Here is a 27,794-nt window from a genome sequence, read left to right as displayed (position 1 = left end):
ACTCATTGTAAGACTGGTAATTAGTTCGCCTCCATCAGTGATTGTCTCATGATACACAGCGCACAGTAAAATCTGCATTTAACCAATCACCCTAAGTGAGCAGTGAGCGGCTGCTTGCTTTTGTTTTATTGTGCGCGTTTTATGAAGTTGGCAAAGGTAACACGTAATGAAGCACTCACTTAAATCCAATGACTTTTATTTTTTACAAGCACAAATATACTACTATATGGGTGTCATTTTGTGTAAGAAGCACAAGTATGCTGTGTTGAATAAATATGAAGTTAAAGTAAATGTATGTATTCACAAGAATGATATAGACAACTGTAAAATAGTGGACTAAACGACTCACTTGTAAAGATCCGGCTACATTAAATACACGAAGAATTGGGTTCTGTGCCTCTGTCCTACGATTTATATATATTGAAATAAGGGATTTTTTGTCTGAAAAAAAGCGGGAAATGGGCGGGACTTCGCTAAACGCACTATAAGCGCTTCCGCTTGGCGCCTGAATTCGAAAGGACCAATCAGAGCCGTCGTCTTATTTCCATTCCAGCGTATATAAATTGAACAGGAGGGCCTATTAGACCGCCAGTTGTATCCAGTTTTCACACTGAGACGAGCACCATGCCTGAACCCGCCAAGTCCGCGCCCAAGAAGGGGTCCAAGAAAGCCGTGACCAAGACGGCCGCCAAGGGCGGAAAGAAGCGCAGAAAGACCAGGAAGGAGAGCTACGCCATCTACGTATACAAGGTACTGAAGCAGGTCCACCCCGACACCGGCATCTCCTCCAAGGCCATGGGCATCATGAATTCTTTCGTCAACGATATCTTTGAGCGCATCGCTGGAGAAGCTTCTCGCCTGGCGCATTACAACAAGCGCTCCACCATCTCGTCCAGGGAGATTCAGACTGCCGTCCGCCTGCTACTCCCCGGAGAGCTGGCCAAGCACGCCGTGTCTGAGGGAACCAAGGCGGTCACCAAGTACACCAGCTCCAAGTAAAGCGGGACCACAAGCAACGCTTCACCAACACAAAGGCTCTTTTAAGAGCCACCCACACTTTCATCAAAAGGCGGGATTGCGGTTTTATAAAGGGTAAACTTTAAATACTTAAAGTATACCTGAAATAAGCATTAACTACATGTGAGGCAATATTGTCCAACTCTACGTTAAGCAGAGTCTTTTGTTCTGTTTATAAAACTTAAAATCTTTGAATAATTCAGTTTGCAATATAAATTAATCTCAGTTTGTAATTAATTGGAGTGTGGTACCCTAATATCCACTCACATTCCCAGTCCGGAAATCTTACATTTATTATGTAGGCCAGTCGGACCAACCAGGAAATGGCTGGAATATTTGGGTTGTAAAACGGCAAATCCGTTAGATGGCGGTATGGCGCTGCTGAGAGGGTGGATCTGCAGATGTGTTTACCAGCGAGAGAAGAAGACTCTTGTAAAAAGAGAGTAGGAAAACGAGATTGTTCAGTTTTTTTTTTTTTTTTAAACCTATTCCAAGCAGGAATGTTCAATGTTGCGTCTTCCTTTAATTTGTCCTGTAGATGTGTGGACTTTCCGTGCCCTGGTTGTCACCGTACTTTCATGTTTATTTTCTGTTTTGAGACAGCTCGCTTCGGTTAGTTTTTCATGACCTTTGCCAGTGGCGGTTCTTGATTATGGGCAGGTATTTTTATTTTTTTTTGCGCTCGAATTGTCAGTTCCACCTTCAATTCTGCTAAGCAGGCTGCAATACCCAGATCACGCCGGTAGGTGGTAGTTCAGTTACAGAAAAAAAACGTTTTAATCTGTATATGGTGATCTCTGCCCAGAATTCTGAACTATAAAAAATTACCTTAACTGTCTGGCCCAACACTATTTTCACTGTTTTCACATGGGAACTGTGCATTGTACTGATTAATGGCACTACAGAATAAAAGCTTTGGGCCACAAAATACCTTCCTGGCCCAAAACATTTTTCACTGTAAAATTGACCTTGGATTTCTGCTCATGTGCACATAGATTTATGATGTGTGTTGACTTTTCAATGTAAAATAACTATTATTGCAGGCTGCAGTATTTAAGGTGGAACAGATTATTCAAATACGGAGCTCACATAAACATCTTTACTCTAATTTCTATCACACGCATATATGCAGGAAGTGAGCATGAGTTCTGTCACAGAACAACCTCCTGGATCCTAACCAGTCTGGCTTCAGAACAGCTCAGACTGCCCTTCTGGCTGTTTCCGAGCAGCTACCTGCAGCCAGATTAGCAAAACTGTCATCAGTTCTTATTCTCCTTGACCTCTCTGCAGCATTTGACACAGTTAAGATAGACAGTTTTGGCTATCCTGAAGAGGCTTGGAATTCAGGGCTCAGCATGGCAGTGGTTTGCTTCCTACCCTGATGAGCAATCTTACCAAGTAACTTGGAAAGGATCCACGTCTATCTCACGTAGACTCTCCACTGGTGTCACAACTCATCTTTTCTTCTCCTCCCTCTGATCTACATGCTGCTTCCAAAATCTCTGCATGTCTAACTGATATCTTGATCTTGCTATTTACCTGTACAACTCACAGCTCTCTCCTTCTACAACAGCCCGCAACCTTGGAGTCCTTCTCTAGTCACATCAGCAATTTTTCCCGCTCATGTAGATTCCTTCTACAATATCAGACGAATCCGTACTTATCTGTCAGCCCAGGCCACCCAGATACTGGTTTAGTCCTTAGTAATCTCACAACTGGACTACTGCAACTCCCTTCTAGCTGGTCTACCACTATGTACCATCTGACCTCTACAACTAATACAAAATGCAGCAGCACGACTGATCTTCAACCTTCCAAAGTTCTCCCACACCACCCCTCTGCTACGTTCCCTCCACTGGCTCCCAGTAGCTGCACGCATCAGGTTCAAAATACTGATGCTGGCCTACAAAGCCAAACATGGAGTAGCACCATCACAGCCCATATTATACCTCGCACTGCACCTCGTATACTCAGAGTCTCCAGTACTGCTCGCCTGGTCCCTCCATCTCTGAAGGTAAAAGGAAGACACTTATCTAGACTCTTCTTCATCTTGGCCCCTCAGTGGTGGAATGACCTTCCCCTCGAGGTCAGAACAGCTCAGTCACTTTCAAATGGCAGCTCAAGACCTTCCTCTTCAGAGAATATTTAGATGAACTTGTAACCTTCTTATTGTCTGACTTATGTATAGAAACTTCAACTTAGTGAATAAAAAGATTTTATTCATAGTTGGGGGTCTTAGTGAAACAGAATAGATCGCTTCATCAGTCAGGCTGCTTCCAAATAAAGCACATTTCATACATTCATAATATTGTGAATCAGAGCTCATTGTGTTATAATGAATTTTTCCTGGGTTGTGCGAAATCACAAAAAAAAAAAAAACACAAATTTAATCTGCACACTAACGTGTCTATTCATTTACATTTGGGTGATCCTCAGGTTGGAGGGTGGGTGTTGTCGGGGGAAATAAAGATTCCAATAACCCTACTCAGTGAGAAAAAAAGTTTATTGCTGCCAGGATGAAACCCTGATAAGCATGTTGTACGTGCATAGAAGAAAGACATAAAAAGAATGCAATTTGTCGTCATATTCTAATAAAATCCGGCAAGCATAGAAAATATAAATTTTCATTACAATGTTGATACTGGAGTGCAAAATTATCCCCAATGAAAGATAGACAGATATGGGGCTTTGACCTTTTCTTTTCCATCAGGTTAAATTCAGTATGTTCCGAAAACAGAGTTTACAAAAAAATTTCTTAATATGTTTTACATTTACAGCATTTACCAGACGCCCTCATCCAGAGCGACTTACAATCAGTAGTTACAGGGACAGTCCCCCCCTGGAGACACTCAGGGTAAGTGTCTTGCTTAAGGACACAATGGTAGTAAGTGGAATTTGAACCTGGGCCTTCTGGTTCATAGTTACCCACTATGCTACTACCACCCTGTTTTATGTTTCTGTGTAGTGGGCGCCAAACCGATGGCTTTTTTGTTCGGGGAACTTCTGTTAAATCTTTTATTTTATCTCAAAATGCGCTGTTGTGCTGAATGTGGCCTGGAAAGAAGCATTATTGTCATTTCAGCTGGATACACAGTACACAGTGCAGCCAAACAACGTCTCTCTTGATCAAGTGTTCTTCTTTCTAGGCTACAAATATCCTGTTATACAATGTCATGTGCTTTTACTTTTTAACACTTTGCCTGTATGACCCCCATGTATTATTACTTTAGTACAGCTTTGCTAAAAGTTATTATTGCTATTAGATTTTTAAACGTCTTCAGAATCCGAAAACTTGACTGATCCTGGAGGAACTTGTTCATAACACCACAACAAGAACAATATAATAAAATATGTAGAAGGAAACAACTACAATATAAACAGACTACACAAGTATAATATCAAAGTAATGCAGTAAAAACTATTGGTACAAATGGAAGTTTAAAAATGATTGAACTTGACCTGAATGGCCACGTTGAATAAAACAATACAATAACGAAGTAGATCTACTAGTTAAACATTTTCCCAAGCAGGGACAAGAATAGAGATTCCTCCCAGAACGAAATATCAGCGTAATTCCCGTGTTGTTTTGAGATGAGGTGGAATTATCAGCAGTAATAATCAGCATCACGGCACCGAACCCGCTGAGATGACGCGCTATGTGACGTGCGGTCACTGTGTTTCGATCCTCCGACCACGGCTCGAATTTCTCGGACCCCGAACTCTCCTTACACCCACATGACGTCCCGTCGGCGGCCCAGGACCGCTGACGACGCTCTGTTGACGAGTCCCAGCCGACACGTTTATTTAATCGCGAAATGTGGCGACAAACGCTGGTCCTTACGTCTCCCCCGGCCGGCGCTGGGTGTTGTGTTGAGCTTTTCTGCGGAATAAAATCGCGCTGCGCCCCTCTCTGCGGGGCCCATGAGAAGGAGCAGAGCCAGAACTTTGTCCCCGAGTACGTTTCTGAGCCGCCGGCTCGTTTCGCGCGGTACTTTTTGCCCGAAATGGGTGAGGAGAAAACACAGCGAGGCTCGCCTGGCGGAAGAGGCGCGGCGCTTGCGGCGCATGCTGGTTCTACACGGTTCTCACGGCGCCCTTAAAGGCGGAACTTCCCGCTCGGCGGGTCATTGTTCCCTCGTCCCGAAGGCGAAAAGCTCGTTCTACGTTGCAGTTTGTACGATGGCAGAAGTGGCTCCAGCTCCAGCGGCCGCAGCGCCGGCAAAGGCGCCCAAGAAGAAGGCCGCGGCCAAGCCCAAGAAGGCGGGACCCGGTGTCGGCGAGCTTATCGTCAAAGCCGTGTCCGCTTCCAAGGAGCGCAGCGGAGTGTCCCTGGCCGCCCTGAAGAAGGCGCTGTCTGCCGGTGGCTACGACGTGGAGAAGAACAACTCTCGCGTCAAGTTGGCCATCAAGAACCTGGTCACCAAGGGCACTCTGGTGCAGACCAAGGGCACCGGCGCCTCGGGCTCCTTCAAGCTGAACAAGAAGCAGGCGGAGCCCAAGAAGAAGCCCGTAGCCAAGAAGGCGGCTCCGAAACCCAAGAAGGCGGCCGCGAAGAAGCCCGCCACGGCCAAGAAGCCCAAGAAGGTCGCAGCGAAGAAGCCCGCCGCCAAGAAGTCGCCCAAGAAAGTCAAGAAGCCCGCGGCGGCCGCTAAGAAGGCGGCGACCAAGAGTCCCAAGAAAGCAGCCAAGAAGCCTGCTACCCCCAAAAAAGCGACCAAGAGCCCCAAAAAGGTGAAGGCCGCAAAGCCCAAGGCAGCTAAACCTAAAGCTGCCAAACCCAAGACCAGCAAGCCGAAGAAGGCGGCGGCCAAGAAGAAGTAAATTCTTGCTGCTCTTCCAGCACCTACTCAAAAAGGCTCTTTTAAGAGCCACACACTGATCTCCAGAAAAAAGCTACAATTCCGATTCCAACTCGCACCCGCATCCTATAAGTAATCATGAAAATAAAGCGAGAAGGAAGTTCATTATTATCCTCTACTGCAATCCCATGTAAATCTTAATATATGCATAAGAATATTTTTTTATTTACCCGGTTTTATGAGTTCACCTCTTCAAATTTGTGATCCCCTTAACTAAAACATGCAGCTGTACCTGAAACGTATTTATATTTTAATTTATACTCCGTAATACTGAATACTAAACTAATACTATAGTAACAATGAAACACGTTATATGTTCACGGAGAAAGAATTTCATTTATTTAAAAAAATTGGAAACACGAGATGCAAAGACCATGCGATATAGAAATACTAATATTAATAATACCATTCCTAAATCTAGAATTATTGATTCAAGGATTTAAAATTGAGCGGGCAAATGTTTATTACGGAACGAAAAGCGCGGTAAGAGTTGCGAATGAAAGATGAAATGGGACGGGGCTTTTTACCACGACGACAACAGGATTGGCTGAAAGTTCGAGCCAATCGGGACTCAGAGCCGTTTCCTATAAGAAATGATCCTCCAGCCTCAGAGTTAGTTTGTTTCCTGAACGAACGTCGCAGTAAGACAACATGAGCGGAAGAGGCAAAACCGGCGGGAAAACTCGCGCTAAGGCCAAGACCCGCTCGTCCCGGGCTGGTCTCCAGTTCCCCGTGGGCAGAGTTCACAGGCTGCTGCGCAAAGGCAACTACGCCGAGCGCGTCGGCGCCGGAGCTCCGGTCTACCTGGCCGCGGTGCTCGAGTACCTGACCGCTGAGATCTTGGAGTTGGCCGGTAACGCGGCCCGCGACAACAAGAAGACGCGCATCATTCCCCGCCATCTGCAGCTCGCCGTGCGCAACGACGAGGAGCTCAACAAGCTGCTGGGCGGCGTGACCATCGCTCAGGGCGGCGTCCTGCCCAACATCCAGGCCGTGCTGCTGCCCAAGAAGACCGAGAAGGCCAAATAAAGCACCCGGCGCTCAGAAATACACACAAAGGCTCTTTTAAGAGCCACACACTTACTCTAAAATGCGCAGATTCTGGTCATTTAAGAAAATATGTGTTTAGGCTATACAATTTCAAGATATCCCTGCGCATTGCTGTATTACTATTACGATATTGGTGGCTTTACAGGATACATAAAATAAAATTACATAAAAATACATAGTTTTTAACGTTCTTTAGATCTGAATGGTTCAAAATGACCGTTTCACAATAAGAAATGGAATTGAATAATGACTGCAGGGTTTCGTTTCTTGAATTAAAACTTGTAAATGAATGAGTTTGACTTTTTTTGAACACTATAATATACTACTATATTATACAAGGATATGTATGGTTCCGTTTTGTACGTGGATTTAATCTCAACCTTTATGTTCGTCCTGTGTAAATCTGCACAATATTTAATTGAATGTTTAAATCGTTTTCACGTTTACGGAGGATAATGGTGATTAATGTTGTGAATGGACATGAAGTAAATCGAGCGAATTCATTTTGAAATTTGGGCGCCAACTAGCAGCTGTGTAAACCACCAATGAAATACAGCCATGGGCATGAATGGGGAGGAGCTTGTTTGGCGCGGAACTGAACGGGTATAAAATCCCATGTCGGCGACCGTGAAGTCACTCCTTACTGCCTTCAGTGAGAATCTCGTCTCGTCAACATGGCCCGAACCAAGCAGACCGCCCGCAAATCCACCGGAGGAAAAGCTCCCAGGAAGCAGCTCGCCACCAAGGCTGCGCGTAAAAGCGCCCCGGCCACCGGCGGCGTGAAGAAGCCCCATCGCTACAGGCCCGGAACTGTGGCTCTGAGGGAGATCCGCCGCTACCAGAAATCCACCGAGCTGCTGATTCGCAAGCTGCCCTTCCAGCGCCTGGTGAGGGAAATCGCCCAGGACTTCAAGACCGACCTGCGCTTCCAGAGCTCCGCGGTCATGGCTCTCCAGGAGGCCAGCGAGGCTTATCTGGTCGGCCTGTTCGAAGACACCAACCTGTGCGCCATCCATGCCAAGAGGGTCACAATCATGCCCAAAGATATACAGCTGGCCCGCCGCATCCGCGGGGAGCGCGCTTAAGAAAACCGGCGTCCTTACATTAAAACAAAGGCTCTTTTAAGAGCCACTTCAGTTCTTTACATAAAAGCGGCTATTTTCTGTTAGTTTGCTGAATAATTTGCACTTCATTCATATTCCGTAGTTAGCAGTTTGGTTAAATTCCTTCATTCATGCAAGTTTTAAAAACTTGTCTTCACCATTGACCTACTGTTGCATGATTAATGTACACTGCACTTTAATTTGGAATATCAGCTCTGATTTATTGTTCTTAATTTGGTTTTGCTCCAACCTGCTTTATACCTGTGTCAGGGCAGTATCCATAGCCACACCCAGTGATTTCTGCCTTTGTCTTATGTTCTCCTTGAACATAAACATTTGCATTATAGCTTCCAGTGACACAACAAAATGTCATATCACCCTTGATATGCACCCAGGTATCTGTCCAACTGTTGGAATTGCTTGTTTTATTAATGGAATAATGGAAATTGTGTAGTAATTGATAAGGTTTCTAAACACTAGCTTGCATCCTATAGCCGTGATCCATTGCAGTCCTTTCTTTTAAAAATAAGTCTTTTCTTAAAAATAAAAGAAAGTATGAATCGTTTATAAATGTAGCAAAAGTCCATACTTAAACATATGACTCCAACATATGCTTAGAGTTCTCCTCCTCTGGGCACCTAGACATATCCAGTTGTGTGTAAGTAATAATCTTTTTTGCCTCCTAATAGCTTTTTGCCCATCTGAGCCATCCAATGCCCATTTGTTCAATGTGTGGATTTATTTAAATGTATTTTTGATGAAACGTTTTTAAATAATTTTTTGGATTATGATCACTCGCAATGGAATAGTCTGAAGTATTGAACAACTGACTGTTATGTACTGAAGGCTTGTAAATGATAAATCCTCTTTCTTGACCCATTACACACAAAGGCAGGATTTGTTGGACAACAATATGTCTCAGTTTTGAGGTCACATTTTTTTAAGCATGTTTTGTGTGTTTCAGGATTCTCTCTATTAATTTTGAACACTAATGTAATTAAATTGTTACTGAGTTGCCTCACTGTTAACTGTTCTGTATCGGACAATGGCTATTTTTTAAAGGTCCCTGACATTAATAACTTTTTAGCTTTTATATCGGTCTTATTCGTCCCCTAAAACTGTATCTGATGTGCCTTTCTGAAATTAGTGAAAATTACGTCATCAACACCATTCACCAACCACCATGTTTGAAAGTGAATGTCATTGTGATACACATCACAGCACACATAATGTGTCCTCTGTATTTAACCAATCACCCTTAATGAGCAGTGGGCAGCCATGACCTTCTGATTACAGGGCCGCTTCCTTGGTGCTGACAGAAAGTAGTGTTGGCGTTTTTCCAGAAAAAAATTAAAAACCCTCTGGTTTTTGACAGGGCTAAAAAAAATTACTTTTTGGGCTAATTTTTACATCTAATCACCGAGCAACTGCAATGCTTCACACCTTTGGAAGCCATGACGGTCGGTGGAGATAATGTTTTAGAGGGGTGGGAAATTCTCTGGGTGGAAAAAGCATGAGAAACAGGAAGTAACCTGACATAAGGGGACAAATTCCAGATCCATTTATATTTACAGCATTTATCAGACACCCTATCCAGAGTGACTTACAGTCAATAGTTAGAGGGACAGTCCCCCTGGAGCAACTTAAAAGTGACTTGCTCAGGGAACCTGGGTCTTCTGGTTGACAGGCGAGTGTGTTACCCACTAGGCTACTACCACCCATCCGACCATCTGAGCTGCCGCTGTCTGAACAGGAAGGAAGATTGAAAGAGGTAAAAATACTTTGGTATAGTGATCATACACGCTCGCTTAAGAAGACAGCCCGGAAATTAGAACGTAAATTGCATCAAAGTAAATTGACCATATTCCGAATACCATGGAAAGAGAGTCTATAGGAAAAAAGTGAAGTGATTGTCACTTGTGATACACAGCAGCACAGGACATGGTGCACACAGTGAAATTTGTACTCTGCATTTAACAATCACCCTGAGTGTGCAACGGGCAGCCAGTGTGTGGGGACAGTGGCACCTTGGCAAACTGGCCACCTTCTGATTACGGGTTCGCTTCCTTAACTGCTATACCACCACTGAGCCTTGTTAATAGACAAGAACAAAAATAATCCCAGATTCCTGTTTATAGCCAAACTAACAAGGAATAAGACATAAATATCATCACGATTTTATGAATTTCTTTAATACTAAAATTGTTACAAATAGAGATAAGATTAAAAGCATAACAAACAGCTCCGTCGATGTTATTAGGGAAAACAATCTTCAAAAACCTGACCACTGATTAGAACGCTTCAACCTTCTTAAAGAGCATGAATTAATTTAACTAATCTCATCGTCAAATCAATGTACTTTCGCATTGGATCTGCTTCCTACAAGTTTCCTTAGCACTAACCATGTACCAAGTTCATTCAAGGTAGCAGTCGTTAGACCACTGATTAAAAAGCCTGATCTTGATCGCAGTCAGCTTTCAAATTATACACCAATATCCAACCTTCCATTTATATAGAAAATTTTTAAAAAGTCATAGCCCGGCAACTGAGTGCGTACCTAGACAGCAACAATATTCATAAAGGACCACAAAATCCTACTTTTGACCGTGACAGTGTTAAAATCACCTTAGTCAGGCTGTCCTAGTTAGGTTACCTGGCCACTGTTGCACAAATATACCACTATAACATATTCAGTAGCAGTCGTACAATGCCGCCGTCTGCTACTGCTTCTGTTTGTTCTCTCCGAGATACTGAATCAAGCGCACAGACTAGTGGCAGACTCCAGTGAAGAGACCATCAGATAAATCCTGGTTCCTGCAACTGCTAAACGATGACTTAGCATGAAACGAACCAGAGGGTCACCACAGCCGTATCAACTAAAGCTTCAGGGATTTTCAAATGGACCAGTAGCATTATAATGGACACGTAATGTACAAAATGACACTGGACTACACTGGACTTTTCCAACCCTACAACTGTAAGACTCTTCAACTTTTTCTCTTATTGGACAAACTATCACAAACCCTGCACTGACACTAATCGCAAGCTCACTCTACCATGGAAGGGGGTCCCTCTCTTTATCACTCCTTCCCAAGGTTTCTTCCTTTCTTTTTTCTCTCTCCTAGAGTTTTTTTTTGTGTGGAGTTTTTCCTTGTGTGTTGGGTGTCAACTGTTAGGCCTGTCAAAGCCCAGTGAAACATACTAACATTGTAAATGTTGAACGGTGACAGTCCATTGTTGGGGTGGCTGAGGTCCTTCAATTCCTGGCCCTAGTCCAGCACCGCTTGCTGTAAATTGATTGAAGGTGAGGGAGCTTGGTAAAGATGATAGTACACCTTCGGTAGGGGTCGCCTGTACTGCATGGTGCTGTTCCCGAACCAGGTTGAGATGTTTCCCATCAGGATGCTCTCTATGGTGCAGGAGTAGAAGTTCCTAAGCACCTTGGATGGCAGTCTAAAGTCTCTCAGGCGTCTCAAGAGCTAGAGATGCTGCCGGGCCTTTTTCACCATGGTATTGATGTCTTGCTCAGGGACACAATGGCAATAAGTGGGATTCGAACCCGGGTCTTCTGGTTCATAGGTGAGTGTGTTACCTTTGTCTTGCTGACGTTCAGGTGGAGATTTAATTTTATACATACAAGATATATTTGAGCGATTTTAAATATGTACAGAGTGGGTAATACACATGTTACACTTAAGAGAAATGGAGATGGTGTACTGGATGTGTGTGTTTATGTGGTCAGACAGTGATTGGCAGGAAATACCTTCTGAATCTGTCCATCTGCCACTGAAAGAGCTGCTCAGTCCTGTGAAGGTCTCATGCATGGGGTGGGAGATGTTGTCCAGCAGTAATGATAGCTTGGCCACCATGGCCATCCTAGAACAGAGCTGTCCCTCCGGATCAGCCTGTTCAGCCGCTTTCTCTTCCCCAGCACAGATGCTACCTCCCCAGCAGACCACACCATAAAAGATGGCAGAGTCATAAAAAGACCCCAAAAGACCTGAGCCTCCGCAACAGGTACAGCCTGCTCTGCCCTTTCCTGTAGAGGGCATCAGAGTTGTTAGTCCAGTCCAGTTTATTGTTCAGATGAACACCAACACTATACTTGAGTTAAAATGCAGAGTGCAGTACTGATGCTCAGTTTATAATGGGCCGATGATCTAAGGCTTCAGATGAGGTGATGTAGATGTTTTCGGGGGCAACTTATTGAGGACAGCCTGGTGGTAAAAACTAAAAGAATTATGGTTGAGCATAGAACCAAGTATACCTGTTTCTGATACTGAACATATTACAACAAATGAAATGTACATACTGTAGTGCATAACAATAACACATTCTTTTTTTTGTCACGGAGTTGCAGAATGGAACGCGCTCCATTGTATCGAACAAAATAACAAACTCTTATGACGGGAGGTGGCGCTGTGACGTTGTCCACGTGCTTTCATGTGCACCAACCCCCCCCCCCCCCCCCCCCCCCCCCCCCCCCCCCCCAAATGGCGGGGGGACAAACGCACGCCCCTTGGACAAGGCTTCAAACAGGTCCTCTTTTCGCACATAAAGACTGAGCGAGTCGGCTTCTGCTTCACGTTGTACTTTGTGTAATAAGTTGACAACATGTCCGGACGCGGAAAGGGAGGAAAAGGGCTCGGAAAAGGAGGCGCCAAGCGTCATCGCAAGGTTCTCCGCGATAACATCCAGGGCATCACCAAGCCCGCCATCCGCCGCCTCGCTCGTCGCGGCGGTGTGAAGCGTATCTCCGGTCTGATCTACGAGGAGACCCGCGGCGTGCTGAAGGTCTTCCTGGAGAACGTGATCCGCGACGCCGTCACCTACACCGAGCACGCCAAGAGAAAGACCGTGACCGCCATGGACGTGGTTTACGCGCTGAAACGTCAGGGCCGCACTCTGTACGGCTTCGGCGGTTGAACACCATCCTTCATTAAAGTCTAACGAACCCAACGGCTCTTTTAAGAGCCACCCACACTTTCGATAAAAGCGTGTTCTGGATAGGGAAAGCTTAAATTCTACGGGATACCGGTTTTCTCTTTTTAGTTATAAGAATCATTATACTTCTTTGCAAAATATATCTGATCCTGCTCCGAGTCATACTTTGTGTCGGAACATTTGCAAAAATATGTGGACTTTGACATTTGATTATTGTATAACTATGCAAATAAATAAATATGGGTAATAAAATTGCTGTACTACAATTGCTATACGTAAGGTTAAGTGGTATTAAATGAGTCCACATAAAAATAACTACATATATGGTAAATATGAACATATATTTCCATTAGTAAAACAGCAGAGACGACGACTCACTTGTAAAATAAATTACTCCTTTTTGTTCCTTCATGTTCACATTTTACCTTAATTTTAAGATATAGAAAGGTCCTTTGTTTGAAACGAGCGGGAAATGGGAAGCTGTGATTGGGCGGATTGGAGGTTTCAGCTTTGCGCTAAAATTTGAAAGCACCAATCAAGGCCGTTGCTCACCCCCCCCCCCCCCATACCAGCTTGTATAAATAAGAGAGGAGACTCGTCAGTCTCATACAGTATTCTCACTGACACCAGCACCATGCCTGAACCTGCCAAGTCCGCTCCCAAAAAGGGATCCAAGAAAGCTGTGACCAAGACAGCTGCCAAGGGCGGAAAGAAGCGTAGAAAGTCCAGGAAGGAGAGCTATGCCATCTACGTGTACAAGGTTCTGAAGCAGGTCCACCCCGACACCGGCATCTCCTCCAAGGCCATGGGCATCATGAACTCCTTCGTCAACGACATCTTCGAGCGCATCGCTGGAGAAGCTTCTCGCCTGGCGCATTACAACAAGCGCTCCACCATCTCGTCCAGGGAGATCCAGACCGCCGTCCGTCTGCTGCTCCCTGGAGAGCTGGCCAAGCACGCCGTGTCTGAGGGAACCAAGGCGGTCACCAAGTACACCAGCTCCAAGTAAAGCGGGACAACAAGCGACGCTCCACCAACACAAAGGCTCTTTTAAGAGCCACCCACACTTCTCCCAAAAAATTAAGCGTGTTCTGTTTAGTATATTTTGCTTGTTCCTGTCACAGCATATTACATGAAACTTGTTTCATTCCCTGGCAGTTCTGGTAAGTTTAGATTGCCCCTTTAAGACACCCCAGAGAAGCTTTTATAAATGACATTTTTGTGTGGCGTAATGTGTTTTTGTACAATTACTAGGAAAAGACTCATTTGCACACCTTCACCCTACCTATTACACATATATATGTTAAAGATGTAAAGGGGTAATATTTGGTTATGTTTGCAATATTTGCATATTGGTCTTCATTGTATACTTGCAACATTTGCAATACTGTGGTCTGTAGAAGTCACAAAAAGCACTTCACTGCATATCGTACCATGTATGTGACAAATAAAATTTGAATTTGAGACCATGGGTCAATGGAGGCTTTTGGGTTTGTGTCAAAGTGAGAGTAATAAATATAGCCATTGTTGGCAGAAGATCCGAAAACAATTCTTATGTACAATAATACAAGGGTCTGATCAATCACATAATTCAGATGACTTTATGATGATCCAGACATTATTAAAAGGAAATACAGAAATGTTTAGAAATGCAGGATAAAAACTAATATCTGGTGTTACTAAAATGAAAGGGGGAGTTTTAAATTACACAATAGTATTTTAATAAAATAGATTCTCTTCACTCTCATGTTAAAAAAGAAAACCTAACATGGACTATGGCAAATACTAAAAGTAAGAAACTTTAAACTGCCCAGTATAAAACTAGAAAAATACTATTTCTATTTTCAATATACTTTTACCAGACAGAAATAGTATTTTTGTAGCTTTAATCCATATTAGGTTGTATACAAAATAGATCAGTAAATTTCCCCGTCAGTTACATTAATGTTTAAGTGTAATATTTGTAAAAAAACAAACAAAAAAAAAAGGAACAGTATATAACATTGACAATGTGTAGCGTCCCGTCGAATAAAAACAGCTTTTCTGATGGTCTGATGCTCTTTATTTCTTTCTCATTCGCGTTATCAAACCAACGTAAGAGCTAAAAGAAAACAATAAATACAAATTAACAATCTAAAACCAAATAAACCGTCATTAAAACAAGCTAAGTATAGGCGTAGCTTTGGCTCTCTCAAACACAAATAAAAAGTTTAAATAAATGTACAGAAAATGCCAATAAACCTTGTCCACTATCGACAGGAGCTAAACAAAGGAAACTATAAAAAACACACTTTCTGTAACGCTATTTCCCTTTATCGCCGTGTTTTTCGTCGTTTTATGTCCTTTCCCGAGTAACTTTCGCTCTCCGCGCTAATGCCGTCAACTTCCGGTTTTCCGTCTTTCAAAATAAAAGAATCCATCTTAAAGGAACTTACAAAATAAAGGCACATAAGTAAAGTTACGATAGCAAACTTAAACGCGTTACACAATAACCTGAAAACGTTTCAAAGTAATTTAAACAATGACTATTTTATTATTTTATAAATGTAGCATTTGTGCTTCAGGAAAAGAGACTATGCTTGGAACTCATTACAGACAGGGTGAGACCATCGCTCAGTGTAGCGTCCTGCCCAAGTTGACCGAGAAGGTGAATAGTGTGATGGTGTGATCACTGAGGGTCATCGGTCAGGATGGAGACAGGCTGATTTGCTTTAGTCAGTTCTTTATCAACAATAATTATTAGTGTGTGGTTTTGTGTAATGGATATACACTAAAACAATGAAACCACAAGCCCAGACCTAACTCAAGAGAAAGAGATGCTTCCGGTGCAGCTATAAGCATGTGACCACCCCATCAACATATTTGAAAGAAAATTAAGTGGTTGTCATTGTGAAACACTGCAGCACAGCACACAGTGTACGCAACGAAATGTTTCCTCTGCTTTTAATCCATCACCTTTGGTGAACAGTGGGAATCCATGACATGGTATTCGAATCAGCAACCTTCTGATTACAGCAGGTTTTTCAGTATCGTCACATGATGTGACCATGACGCTTTGATTTGCTCCAATGACCATTATCTGTATTCAGTCCGCGCTCCCATGGCTCCACAAACGTCAGGAAAACACATGGTTCAGTCATCCGTGGCGTCAGGTGATGGCGGACTGAACACAAACTGCTTTCAAATCGCGTGGCTTAGCGCGAAATAAATATACTTGTTTTGTATATTCCCCGTATATTTGTATACTCCCCGTATACTTTGTATACTATCCGTAAGTTAAGATAAGATAAACCTTTATTAGTCCCACAAGTGGGAAATTGCACTTGTCACGGCAGAAAGTGGACAGAAGCAGAAGGTAAAAGCATCACAAAAAATAACATAAATATGTATCTGTATATATGTACAAATTTACTATTTAAACAGTTAACAATTTAACAGAATGTGCCAAAGTGTGTGTGTTTGTCTGTGCATGGGGTGGGCCACCATTCTCCTGTCACTCACCACCTCCACTGGGTCCAGAGGGCATCCTAGAACAGAGCTGGCCCTCCGGATCAGCCTGTTCAGCCTCTTTCTGTCCCCAGCGGAGATGCTGCTACCCCAGCAGACCACACCGTGAAAGATGGCTGATGCCACTACAGAGTCATAGAAAGTCTTTAGGAGTGGACCCTGTACTCCAAAAGACCTGAGCCTCTGCAGCAGGTACAGCCTGCTCTGCCCTTTTTTATAAAGTGCATTAGTGTTATGAGTCCAGTCCAGTTTATTGTTCAGGTGAACGCCAAGGTACTTGTAGCTCTCCACTGCCTCAATGGCCATACCCTGGATGTCCAGTGGTTGCAGTGGAGGATGTCTACCACCACTGCGGAAGTCTACCACCAGCTCTTTGGTTTTTCCAGTGTTGATCTGGAGGTAGTTCTGCTGGCACCAGTCCACAAAGTCCCTTGTCCCATGTACTTCCTGTCGTCCCCATCAGTGATGAGGCCGACTATTGCAGAGTCATCAGAGAACTTCTGCAGGAAGCAGTTGGTGGAGTTGTAGGAGAAGTCTGCAGTGTAGATTGTGAAGAGGAACGGCGCAAGAACCGTTCCCTGCGGAGCCCCCGTACTGCAGACAACTGTGTCTGACACACAGCCCTGAGTTCTCACATACTGTGGTCGGTTAGTGAGGTAGTCCAGGATCCATGTGGCTAGATGAAGGTCCACTCCTGTGTGCTCCAGCTTGTCCCTCAGGATTGTGGGTAGAATGGTGTTGAAAGCACTGGAGAAATTAAAGAACATGATTCTCACAGTGCTCCTAGCGGTCTCCAGGTGAGAGAGGGAACGATGTAGGAGGTGGATGATGGCATCATCCACTCCAATGCCAGGCTGGTAAGCAAAGTGGGTCCAGTGATGAGCTCACCAGAGGTCTTCATCAGGTGGGATGTCAGCGCCACCGGCCTGTAGCTGTTGAGGTCCTTGGGATGTGGAGTCTTTGGCACTGGTACCACACAAGAGGTTTTCCAGAGCTGTGGGACTCTCCCCAGCTTCAGGCTCAGGTTAAAAATGTGCGTCAACACCCCGCACAGCTGATCTGCGCAGGACCTGACAAGCCTTGAGCTGATTCCATCTGGGCCCGCTGCCTTCCTGGCTTTCATCCTCCTCAATTCTCTCCTAACCTGCATGGTTGAGAGAGACAGGCTGGAGCCGTGTGCTGGATGCCGTGGTTGGGGAGGGGGAGCAGTCAGCGGTGTGAAGTGTAGAGGAGGTGTGAATAGAGGTGGGGCTGGGGGGTGTAGAGGAGGTGTGAATAGAGGTGGGGGGGTCTGCAGCAGGTGTTAAGGGCTGCATCAGAGAGGACAGTTTGGGGGGAGAGTCAGTGGCAGATGAATCAAACCTGCTGAAAAAGTAATTCAGCTCATTTGCCCACCTCACATCCCCCACCGGCAGAGAGTTATTTTCTTTGTGGCCTGAGATGGTTCTGAGGCCCTTCCAGACTCAGGAGCTGGTTTTCCATCCTCTGCCTGTAGCTGTCCTTTTCCATCCCTGATTAGTCTTTTTAATTCCCTCTGCACCCTTTTCAGCTCCTCTTTGTCTCCTGATTTGAAGGTCCTTCTCTTCTGCCTTGATTTCTGTAGTAATCCAGGGTTTGTTGTTGGGGTAGCACCGTAAAGTCTTGGTGGGTACGGTGTTATCCACACAGAAGTTCTCGCTCTCCTCAGACCATCTCTGTACTGTGCGGGTGACTGCTGGCTCTCTGCGCACTAAGGGCTCGTACACAGGGACAAGGTGCACCAGGTTGTGATCAGATCTTCCCAGGGGAGGGAGAGGTGATGAACTGTATTTATTGTCTCTGGTGGTGCGTGTCACGTACTGGGTGAAGGTGGGCAGTGTAGAGTCCAGTGGTGCGTGATTAAAATCACCCGTGAGGATTGTGTCTGCAGTCTGCTGACCACAGAGTGGAGAGAGTCACAGGCTGCCTCCGCGTTGGCCGAGGGGGGGGACATACGCCGTTATCGCGATAACATGCGAGAATTCCCTGGGGAGGTAGTATGGTCGCATGCTAACGGCTAACAGCTCAATGTCTCTACTGCAAAGTTGCTCTTTCACAGTAATGTGCCCAGGGTTACACCATCTGTCGTTCACAAACATTGCCAGTCCCCCTCCTTTCCTCTTACCGCTCTCCTTTGTTCTGTCCGCCCGCGGCTGCTGGAATCCGGGCAGGGTCACGTTTGTGTCCGGAGTTACCGGTGTTAGCCAAGTCTCCGTTAGCTAGCCAGGTCTCCGTTAGCAAACCAGGTCTCTTTACATACAGTAATCTAACAAAGGTACCCAAATACACCGAAAATGCAGTTTCCTACTGTCTGGTGGTAGTAGCCTAGTGGGTAACTCTGTATCAGCCCCAAGAGTCAAGTGCTTCTTATTTTTGCATTTCCATATTTCTGTGGGGCCGACCACAACAACCTATGAGAATTATATCAGAAGCGGTGGGGTCGAAAAAGCATGGAGAAATGACAAACACTTAGTAGCAGTCATTTCATTTGAATCGCATTACGAAAGAGAAACAAATTAAAAAAAATTAGAAAAATAAATAGGCTATAAATGTAGGGATTCGGACTGCTTCGGTTCATTCTGCCCCCCCTTTGTATTTTTGCAAATGTCATACCGATCGCACGCCACTAGGGCGGCACCCAAAGAACTGTAGGACAAGTGCGCTACACAGCCGCTGAATTAGAGCAGAGGAAGCCGGAATGCCGTGCATGCAAAGTTCAAGCGGTTTGAGTGCGATTGTGCAAGGAGTAAACAAACCATCTCCCGCACTGGGACAGAGTGAATAAGGAATAGCCTTTTAGAATAACGGGTGGTGTGGCTCTTAAAAGAGCCTTTGTTTTAATGTAAGGACGCCGGTTTTCTTAAGCGCGCTCCCCGCGGATGCGGCGGGCCAGCTGTATATCTTTGGGCATGATTGTGACCCTCTTGGCATGGATGGCGCACAGGTTGGTGTCTTCGAACAGGCCGACCAGATAAGCCTCGCTGGCCTCCTGGAGAGCCATGACCGCGGAGCTCTGGAAGCGCAGGTCGGTCTTGAAGTCCTGGGCGATTTCCCTCACCAGGCGCTGGAAGGGCAGCTTGCGAATCAGCAGCTCGGTGGATTTCTGGTAGCGGCGGATCTCCCTCAGAGCCACAGTTCCGGGCCTGTAGCGATGGGGCTTCTTCACGCCGCCGGTGGCCGGGGCGCTTTTACGCGCAGCCTTGGTGGCGAGCTGCTTCCTGGGAGCTTTTCCTCCGGTGGATTTGCGGGCGGTCTGCTTGGTTCGGGCCATGTTGACGAGACGAGATTCTCACTGAAGGCAGTAAGGAGTGACTTCACGGTCGCCGACATGGGATTTTATACCCGTTCAGTTCCGCGCCAAACAAGCTCCTCCCCATTCATGCCCATGGCTGTATTTCATTGGTGGTTTACACAGCTGCTAGTTGGCGCCCAAATTTCAAAATGAATTCGCTCGATTTACTTCATGTCCATTCACAACATTAATCACCATTATCCTCCGTAAACGTGAAAACGATTTAAACATTCAATTAAATATTGTGCAGATTTACACAGGACGAACATAAAGGTTGAGATTAAATCCACGTACAAAACGGAACCATACATATCCTTGTATAATATAGTAGTATATTATAGTGTTCAAAAAAAGTCAAACTCATTCATTTACAAGTTTTAATTCAAGAAACGAAACCCTGCAGTCATTATTCAATTCCATTTCTTATTGTGAAACGGTCATTTTGAACCATTCAGATCTAAAGAACGTTAAAAACTATGTATTTTTATGTAATTTTATTTTATGTATCCTGTAAAGCCACCAATATCGTAATAGTAATACAGCAATGCGCAGGGATATCTTGAAATTGTATAGCCTAAACACATATTTTCTTAAATGACCAGAATCTGCGCATTTTAGAGTAAGTGTGTGGCTCTTAAAAGAGCCTTTGTGTGTATTTCTGAGCGCCGGGTGCTTTATTTGGCCTTCTCGGTCTTCTTGGGCAGCAGCACGGCCTGGATGTTGGGCAGGACGCCGCCCTGAGCGATGGTCACGCCGCCCAGCAGCTTGTTGAGCTCCTCGTCGTTGCGCACGGCGAGCTGCAGATGGCGGGGAATGATGCGCGTCTTCTTGTTGTCGCGGGCCGCGTTACCGGCCAACTCCAAGATCTCAGCGGTCAGGTACTCGAGCACCGCGGCCAGGTAGACCGGAGCTCCGGCGCCGACGCGCTCGGCGTAGTTGCCTTTGCGCAGCAGCCTGTGAACTCTGCCCACGGGGAACTGGAGACCAGCCCGGGACGAGCGGGTCTTGGCCTTAGCGCGAGTTTTCCCGCCGGTTTTGCCTCTTCCGCTCATGTTGTCTTACTGCGACGTTCGTTCAGGAAACAAACTAACTCTGAGGCTGGAGGATCATTTCTTATAGGAAACGGCTCTGAGTCCCGATTGGCTCGAACTTTCAGCCAATCCTGTTGTCGTCGTGGTAAAAAGCCCCGTCCCATTTCATCTTTCATTCGCAACTCTTACCGCGCTTTTCGTTCCGTAATAAACATTTGCCCGCTCAATTTTAAATCCTTGAATCAATAATTCTAGATTTAGGAATGGTATTATTAATATTAGTATTTCTATATCGCATGGTCTTTGCATCTCGTGTTTCCAATTTTTTTAAATAAATGAAATTCTTTCTCCGTGAACATATAACGTGTTTCATTGTTACTATAGTATTAGTTTAGTATTCAGTATTACGGAGTATAAATTAAAATATAAATACGTTTCAGGTACAGCTGCATGTTTTAGTTAAGGGGATCACAAATTTGAAGAGGTGAACTCATAAAACCGGGTAAATAAAAAAATATTCTTATGCATATATTAAGATTTACATGGGATTGCAGTAGAGGATAATAATGAACTTCCTTCTCGCTTTATTTTCATGATTACTTATAGGATGCGGGTGCGAGTTGGAATCGGAATTGTAGCTTTTTTCTGGAGATCAGTGTGTGGCTCTTAAAAGAGCCTTTTTGAGTAGGTGCTGGAAGAGCAGCAAGAATTTACTTCTTCTTGGCCGCCGCCTTCTTCGGCTTGCTGGTCTTGGGTTTGGCAGCTTTAGGTTTAGCTGCCTTGGGCTTTGCGGCCTTCACCTTTTTGGGGCTCTTGGTCGCTTTTTTGGGGGTAGCAGGCTTCTTGGCTGCTTTCTTGGGACTCTTGGTCGCCGCCTTCTTAGCGGCCGCCGCGGGCTTCTTGACTTTCTTGGGCGACTTCTTGGCGGCGGGCTTCTTCGCTGCGACCTTCTTGGGCTTCTTGGCCGTGGCGGGCTTCTTCGCGGCCGCCTTCTTGGGTTTCGGAGCCGCCTTCTTGGCTACGGGCTTCTTCTTGGGCTCCGCCTGCTTCTTGTTCAGCTTGAAGGAGCCCGAGGCGCCGGTGCCCTTGGTCTGCACCAGAGTGCCCTTGGTGACCAGGTTCTTGATGGCCAACTTGACGCGAGAGTTGTTCTTCTCCACGTCGTAGCCACCGGCAGACAGCGCCTTCTTCAGGGCGGCCAGGGACACTCCGCTGCGCTCCTTGGAAGCGGACACGGCTTTGACGATAAGCTCGCCGACACCGGGTCCCGCCTTCTTGGGCTTGGCCGCGGCCTTCTTCTTGGGCGCCTTTGCCGGCGCTGCGGCCGCTGGAGCTGGAGCCACTTCTGCCATCGTACAAACTGCAACGTAGAACGAGCTTTTCGCCTTCGGGACGAGGGAACAATGACCCGCCGAGCGGGAAGTTCCGCCTTTAAGGGCGCCGTGAGAACCGTGTAGAACCAGCATGCGCCGCAAGCGCCGCGCCTCTTCCGCCAGGCGAGCCTCGCTGTGTTTTCTCCTCACCCATTTCGGGCAAAAAGTACCGCGCGAAACGAGCCGGCGGCTCAGAAACGTACTCGGGGACAAAGTTCTGGCTCTGCTCCTTCTCATGGGCCCCGCAGAGAGGGGCGCAGCGCGATTTTATTCCGCAGAAAAGCTCAACACAACACCCAGCGCCGGCCGGGGGAGACGTAAGGACCAGCGTTTGTCGCCACATTTCGCGATTAAATAAACGTGTCGGCTGGGACTCGTCAACAGAGCGTCGTCAGCGGTCCTGGGCCGCCGACGGGACGTCATGTGGGTGTAAGGAGAGTTCGGGGTCCGAGAAATTCGAGCCGTGGTCGGAGGATCGAAACACAGTGACCGCACGTCACATAGCGCGTCATCTCAGCGGGTTCGGTGCCGTGATGCTGATTATTACTGCTGATAATTCCACCTCATCTCAAAACAACACGGGAATTACGCTGATATTTCGTTCTGGGAGGAATCTCTATTCTTGTCCCTGCTTGGGAAAATGTTTAACTAGTAGATCTACTTCGTTATTGTATTGTTTTATTCAACGTGGCCATTCAGGTCAAGTTCAATCATTTTTAAACTTCCATTTGTACCAATAGTTTTTACTGCATTACTTTGATATTATACTTGCGTAGTCTGTTTATATTGTAGTTGTTTCCTTCTACATATTTTATTAATTGTTCTTGTTGTGGCAGTATTGACATGAACAACTTCCTCCAGGATCAGTCAAGTTTTTGGATTCTGAAGACGTATAAAAATCTAATAGCAATAATAACTTTTATAAAAGCTGTACTAAAGTAATAATACATGGGGTTCATACAGGCAAAGTGTTAAAAAGTAAAAGCACATGACATTGTATAACATTGATATATGTAGCCTAGAAAGAAGAACACTTGATCCAGAGAGACATTGTTTTGCTGCAGTGTGTACTGTCTAACATGTATGCAGCTGAAATGACTAATGCTTCTTTCCAGGCCACATTCAGCACAACAGCGCTTTTAGAGATAAAATAAAAGATTTCCCAGAACAAAAAAGCCGTTTGTTCTTTCCATAATCACATGTATAATGGTCAGGGCCTGTTTGGTGCCCTGGGCGAACACCCCCTCTGGCGCCACCCCACACTACACAGAAACATAAATTATATAAAGAATTATGTTTTAACATATTTTTTGTAAAATCTGTTGTTGGAACATACTGAATGTAACCAGATAGACATATATGGGTCTTTGTCCTTTTCTTTTCCATAATCTGTGTTAATTTGTAATCCAGTATCAACACTATAATGGAAAATTATAATGGTTTTTATGCTTGCAGGATTTTATTAGAATACAACAAATTGCATTATTTTTCTGTGTTTCTTCTATGCACGTACAACATGCTTATCAGGGTTTCATCTATTCAAGTTGGGTTATTGGAATCTTAATATCTCCTAACACCCATCCTCCAACCTGAGGATCACCCAAATGTAAATGAATTGACATTTTAGTGTGCAGATTCAATTTGTGTTTTTTTTTTTTTTTTGCACAACCCAGAAAAAATTCATTGTCACATAATGAGTTTGGATTCAAAATATTACAAATGAATGAAATTTGTTTTATTTGGAGGCAGCCTGCCTCCCATTTCGTCAGGCATGAGTTCAGGCCAGCAGCAGAAAGCAGGTCACCAAGGACCTCACACTCACATCCTGCATATATATGCATATATGTGACAGAAATTATAGTACACAAATATGTTTATGTGAGCTCCTTATTCAAATAATTTGTTCAACCTTACATTCTAACCCTAACCTTAAATAAAAGTTAATAAATATTAATCATAAATCTATGTACACATGAGCAAAATTCCACAGTAAATTTTACAGTGAAAAATGTTTTTGGCCAGGTATTAGTTGATTCTCTTTCTACATCCTTTTTACCCCCAAAAAAGTGACCTTTTAGTGGCCCAACGCTTTGTAGTGCCATTCGTCAATGCAAAGTTCCCATGTGAAATCAGTGGGAAATAGTGTTGGACCAGACAGTTAAAAATTTATTTTTAATAGTTCAGAATTCTGTGCAGATATCAAACGTTATAGATTAAAACGTTTTTTTCTATAACTGAACTACAAAAATTGACAACCGCCCATATCAAGAACCACCACTAGTAACGATTAACAACTAACTCAAGCGAGCTCGGTCTCAAAACCGCAAATAAAGATGAAAAGAGGACAAATTAAAAGAAGACGCATCATTGATTCTCCAATCTGGGTGGTAGTAGCCCAGTAGGTAACACACTCGCCTATGAACCAGAAGACCCGGGTTCGAACCCCTTACTACCATTGTGTCCCTGAGCAAGACACTTAACCCTAAGTTGTTCCAGGGGCACTGTCCCTGTAACTACTGATTTGTAAGTCGCTCTGGATAAGGGCGTCTGATAAATGCTGTAAATGTAAAATCTGTTTACACTTAGTTCCTGCCTATTCAGCGCTTTGTACAAGCGTCTTCTTCGCTCGCTGGTAAACACATCTGCAGATCCTCCCTTCAGCAGCGCCACACCGCCATCTAGCGGATTTACAACCCAAATAATCCGGCCCTTTGATGGCTGGTCCGACTGGCCTACATACTAAATGTAGAATTCCCAGACTGGGAATGTGACTGGAGGTTCCACCGTCAAACACTAATTATTAATACTTCTATTGCCCGCTTAACTACTCACCGAAATTTTAAAGTAAGAGAACATGCTTACGGGGACAATTAAATATGAAAAGCTAACATGCAGGCAGTTTATGTGTTCTTGTTTACGCATTAATAACAAAACTGCAAAACCGCCTTTTGATGAAAGTGTGGGTGGCTCTTAAAAGAGCCTTTGTTTTGGTGGAGCGTCGCTTGTTGTCCCGCTTTACTTGGAGCTGGTGTACTTGGTGACCGCCTTGGTTCCCTCAGACACGGCGTGCTTGGCCAGCTCTCCGGGGAGCAGCAGGCGGACGGCAGTCTGAATCTCCCTGGACGAGATGGTGGAGCGCTTGTTGTAATGCGCCAGGCGAGAAGCTTCTCCAGCGATGCGCTCGAAAATGTCGTTGACGAAGGAGTTCATGATGCCCATGGCCTTGGAGGAGATGCCGGTGTCGGGGTGGACCTGCTTCAGAACCTTGTACACGTAGATGGCGTAGCTCTCCTTCCTGGACTTTCTGCGCTTCTTTCCGCCCTTGGCAGCTGTCTTGGTCACGGCTTTCTTGGATCCCTTCTTGGGAGCGGACTTGGCGGGTTCAGGCATGATGCTCGTCTCAGTGCGAAGACTGGAACTTACAACCGCAAAGTGGTGCCCAGTCCTCTTTTAATACCTTGCTGTATGCAAAATAGCGGCAGAGCTTGTATCCCGTCACGTCACCAGCCCGCCTCTCGATCGGAGTCACCTACCCGTTCTGATTGGTGGGCTTGAATTTTGGCGCAAAGCGGAAGAACCGCGTCAGTCTGCGCAGCTCTCGAACTCCCGCCCACTTTAGACAAAGAGCCTTGTTTGGTTTGATATGGACAATCTCACAAAAATCAACTGCACCTTCGTATAAGATGAAGTTAAATGTATTTTAACGTTAGTAACGTAAGATAAGATAGACCTTTATAAGTCCGAGAAGTGGGAAATTGCATTGTCATGTTAGAAAGTGGATAGAACAAAGGTAAGAGCAGCGAAAATAAATAGGTATATGTATTTATCTACACAATGTACAGTCGTTATGTACACATGGTGTACATGTAAATGTACAATGGGGACACCTGTACAATGGGTAACTACCATGGTGTACTTGATAGCAGCAAAAAACAGTTAAGAGCAGCATAAAATAATAAGCTAAAATATGTATCTGTATATATCTACAATTTAAACAATTTAACAAAATTCCAAAGTGTTTGTGTGTGTGGTCAGACGTTGTCCAACAGCTTAGCCACCATTCTCCTGTCATTCACCATCTCTACTCTCAATCCTAGAACAAAGCTGGCCCTTCAAATCAGCCAATTCAATCTCTTTCTGTCCCCAGAGGATATGCTGTTGCCCCAGCACACTACACTGTAAAAGATGGTTGACGCCACTAGTCATATATACACTGGCTATGCTTACAAAAAGAAATATTCAAAGAATGATGAAGAATTGAAAAGGTAGGTTTCTTAAATGTCGCATTTCTACTAGTTTGCTATGGATTAATGTCTTTATCACCATGACAAAACGATTAAAAACAAAGAACACTAAATGTACTATTAAACCAGTATTATAAACGTATATTTTGTAACATAAGTGGAAATAAATCGCTTTTACTGATTATGTGGGTGGCTCTTAAAAGAGCCGTTGGGTTCGTTAGACTTTAATGAAGGATGGTGTTCAACCGCCGAAGCCGTACAGAGTGCGGCCCTGACGTTTCAGCGCGTAAACCACGTCCATGGCTGTCACGGTCTTTCTCTTGGCGTGCTCGGTGTAGGTGACGGCGTCGCGGATCACGTTCTCCAGGAAGACCTTCAACACGCCGCGAGTCTCCTCGTAGATCAGACCGGAGATACGCTTCACTCCGCCGCGGCGAGCGAGACGTCGGATGGCGGGCTTGGTAATACCCTGGATGTTATCACGAAGAACCTTGCGATGACGCTTGGCGCCTCCTTTTCCGAGCCCCTTTCCTCCCTTTCCGCGTCCGGACATGTTGTCGTCGATTAGAGAATCCGCAATGAGCACCGATGGCGCTGCGCGTCTCAATTATATGCGCAAAGAGGACCTGTTTGAACACACGTACAGACAGCGTCCCGCTCACCCCGCCCGCTGTTCCGTAGGCGGGAAAGAGAAACACGTGACACCCCTGCGGCGGAAAATGGCCCTCGAAGCCGGAATCGTTTTACTATTGATGCCGATTCGTAATATCGCGGCGTGTGAAATCCAATAAGTTGTTGGTTTAGTTTGTCCGAAAAGAAGCCCTTATTGTTAATGTTTGATGCGTAACACGAGCAGGTTTCATAGCAGGGGCATCGTGTGCGACAGAAGCTCAGCCAGTGGAGAGTTGAAGAAGTCGAAGATGACCAGGGATTGGACTGGTTCTCAAAGGAAATGGCGAGGTTCTGCCCTCGAAGTACAATTAAAGCTTCACATTTGCACAACTTCACCCTACCTGTTACACATATTTCTAAACATATGTCTAAAAAACATGAAATTGAAATATTATGTTTGCAATATTTGCATATTGGTTCCACTTGCAATAATTGCAATTATGAGTTCTATAGCAGTCGCAAAAGCTATATTTCACTGCATATCATACCGTGTATGCCTGTGTACGTGACAAATAAAATTTGAATTTGAAAGCTGATGAATGCACAACAAAAATATGTGGCGTATGAAATCAAAAGATAAAAGTACACCCCTTTGATTTGTCAGTACTGCGCGCTGTTAAACGTGTAAAAGGACAGATTCGCTGTGAATTTCAGAGGGGAAAAAAAACACCAAATGGCGGTTGT

General features: G+C 44.9%; 9 protein-coding genes across 9 annotated transcripts; 5 read left to right on the top strand and 4 right to left on the bottom strand.

Moving 5' to 3' along the window:
* Positions 1 to 605: 605 nt before the first annotated feature.
* LOC114767783 (histone H2B 1/2-like) lies at positions 606 to 1,113 on the top strand. The gene has a single exon (XM_028959495.1). The coding sequence runs from the start codon at positions 625 to 627 to the stop codon at positions 997 to 999; it is 375 nt and encodes a 124-aa protein (XP_028815328.1). The 5' UTR covers positions 606 to 624; the 3' UTR covers positions 1,000 to 1,113.
* Positions 1,114 to 5,164: 4,051 nt separating this feature from the next.
* On the top strand, positions 5,165 to 5,984 carry LOC114767780 (histone H1-like). Its single transcript, XM_028959493.1, has one exon. The coding sequence runs from the start codon at positions 5,197 to 5,199 to the stop codon at positions 5,836 to 5,838; it is 642 nt and encodes a 213-aa protein (XP_028815326.1). The 5' UTR covers positions 5,165 to 5,196; the 3' UTR covers positions 5,839 to 5,984.
* A 495-nt stretch (positions 5,985 to 6,479) lies between these two features.
* Positions 6,480 to 7,177, top strand: LOC114767782 (histone H2A-like). Its single transcript, XM_028959494.1, has one exon. It carries the CDS (start codon positions 6,528 to 6,530, stop codon positions 6,903 to 6,905), a length of 378 nt encoding a protein of 125 aa, XP_028815327.1. The 5' UTR covers positions 6,480 to 6,527; the 3' UTR covers positions 6,906 to 7,177.
* Positions 7,178 to 7,594: 417 nt separating this feature from the next.
* Positions 7,595 to 8,011, top strand: LOC114767784 (histone H3). The gene has a single exon (XM_028959496.1). It carries the CDS (start codon positions 7,601 to 7,603, stop codon positions 8,009 to 8,011), a length of 411 nt encoding a protein of 136 aa, XP_028815329.1. The 5' UTR covers positions 7,595 to 7,600.
* Positions 8,012 to 13,571: 5,560 nt separating this feature from the next.
* On the top strand, positions 13,572 to 14,064 carry LOC114767966 (histone H2B). The gene has a single exon (XM_028959950.1). It carries the CDS (start codon positions 13,608 to 13,610, stop codon positions 13,980 to 13,982), a length of 375 nt encoding a protein of 124 aa, XP_028815783.1. The 5' UTR covers positions 13,572 to 13,607; the 3' UTR covers positions 13,983 to 14,064.
* A 5,294-nt stretch (positions 14,065 to 19,358) lies between these two features.
* On the bottom strand, positions 19,359 to 27,006 carry LOC114767890 (histone H3-like). The gene is made up of 4 exons (XM_028959756.1): positions 26,699 to 27,006; positions 24,490 to 24,508; positions 21,394 to 21,403; positions 19,359 to 19,786 (listed from the first exon to the last, which is right to left on the bottom strand). The coding sequence occupies exons 1-4, from the start codon at positions 26,989 to 26,991 to the stop codon at positions 19,359 to 19,361; spliced, it is 750 nt and encodes a 249-aa protein (XP_028815589.1). The 5' UTR covers positions 26,992 to 27,006.
* On the bottom strand, positions 20,193 to 20,890 carry LOC114767892 (histone H2A-like). The gene has a single exon (XM_028959758.1). The coding sequence runs from the start codon at positions 20,840 to 20,842 to the stop codon at positions 20,465 to 20,467; it is 378 nt and encodes a 125-aa protein (XP_028815591.1). The 5' UTR covers positions 20,843 to 20,890; the 3' UTR covers positions 20,193 to 20,464.
* Positions 21,386 to 22,205, bottom strand: LOC114767891 (histone H1-like). The gene has a single exon (XM_028959757.1). It carries the CDS (start codon positions 22,171 to 22,173, stop codon positions 21,532 to 21,534), a length of 642 nt encoding a protein of 213 aa, XP_028815590.1. The 5' UTR covers positions 22,174 to 22,205; the 3' UTR covers positions 21,386 to 21,531.
* Positions 24,338 to 25,607, bottom strand: LOC114767893 (histone H2B). The gene has a single exon (XM_028959759.1). The coding sequence runs from the start codon at positions 25,582 to 25,584 to the stop codon at positions 25,210 to 25,212; it is 375 nt and encodes a 124-aa protein (XP_028815592.1). The 5' UTR covers positions 25,585 to 25,607; the 3' UTR covers positions 24,338 to 25,209.
* Positions 27,007 to 27,794: the final 788 nt, after the last annotated feature.

Source organism: Denticeps clupeoides, chromosome 18 (genome assembly GCF_900700375.1).
Source record: "Denticeps clupeoides chromosome 18, fDenClu1.1, whole genome shotgun sequence".
In the NCBI taxonomy this organism is placed as follows: domain Eukaryota; kingdom Metazoa; phylum Chordata; class Actinopteri; order Clupeiformes; family Denticipitidae; genus Denticeps; species Denticeps clupeoides.
This window is presented reverse-complemented; position numbering and strand designations above follow the sequence as displayed.

What these genes read in the sequence shown, in the direction of transcription:
- LOC114767891 (XM_028959757.1), bottom strand. Translation starts at nt 22,173, where the DNA reads ATGGCAGAAGTGGCTCCAGCTCCAGCGGCCGCAGCGCCGGCAAAGGCG.
- LOC114767784 (XM_028959496.1), top strand. Translation starts at nt 7,601, where the DNA reads ATGGCCCGAACCAAGCAGACCGCCCGCAAATCCACCGGAGGAAAAGCT.
- LOC114767892 (XM_028959758.1), bottom strand. Translation starts at nt 20,842, where the DNA reads ATGAGCGGAAGAGGCAAAACCGGCGGGAAAACTCGCGCTAAGGCCAAG.
- LOC114767890 (XM_028959756.1), bottom strand. Translation starts at nt 26,991, where the DNA reads ATGTCCGGACGCGGAAAGGGAGGAAAGGGGCTCGGAAAAGGAGGCGCC.
- LOC114767783 (XM_028959495.1), top strand. Translation starts at nt 625, where the DNA reads ATGCCTGAACCCGCCAAGTCCGCGCCCAAGAAGGGGTCCAAGAAAGCC.
- LOC114767782 (XM_028959494.1), top strand. Translation starts at nt 6,528, where the DNA reads ATGAGCGGAAGAGGCAAAACCGGCGGGAAAACTCGCGCTAAGGCCAAG.
- LOC114767966 (XM_028959950.1), top strand. Translation starts at nt 13,608, where the DNA reads ATGCCTGAACCTGCCAAGTCCGCTCCCAAAAAGGGATCCAAGAAAGCT.
- LOC114767893 (XM_028959759.1), bottom strand. Translation starts at nt 25,584, where the DNA reads ATGCCTGAACCCGCCAAGTCCGCTCCCAAGAAGGGATCCAAGAAAGCC.
- LOC114767780 (XM_028959493.1), top strand. Translation starts at nt 5,197, where the DNA reads ATGGCAGAAGTGGCTCCAGCTCCAGCGGCCGCAGCGCCGGCAAAGGCG.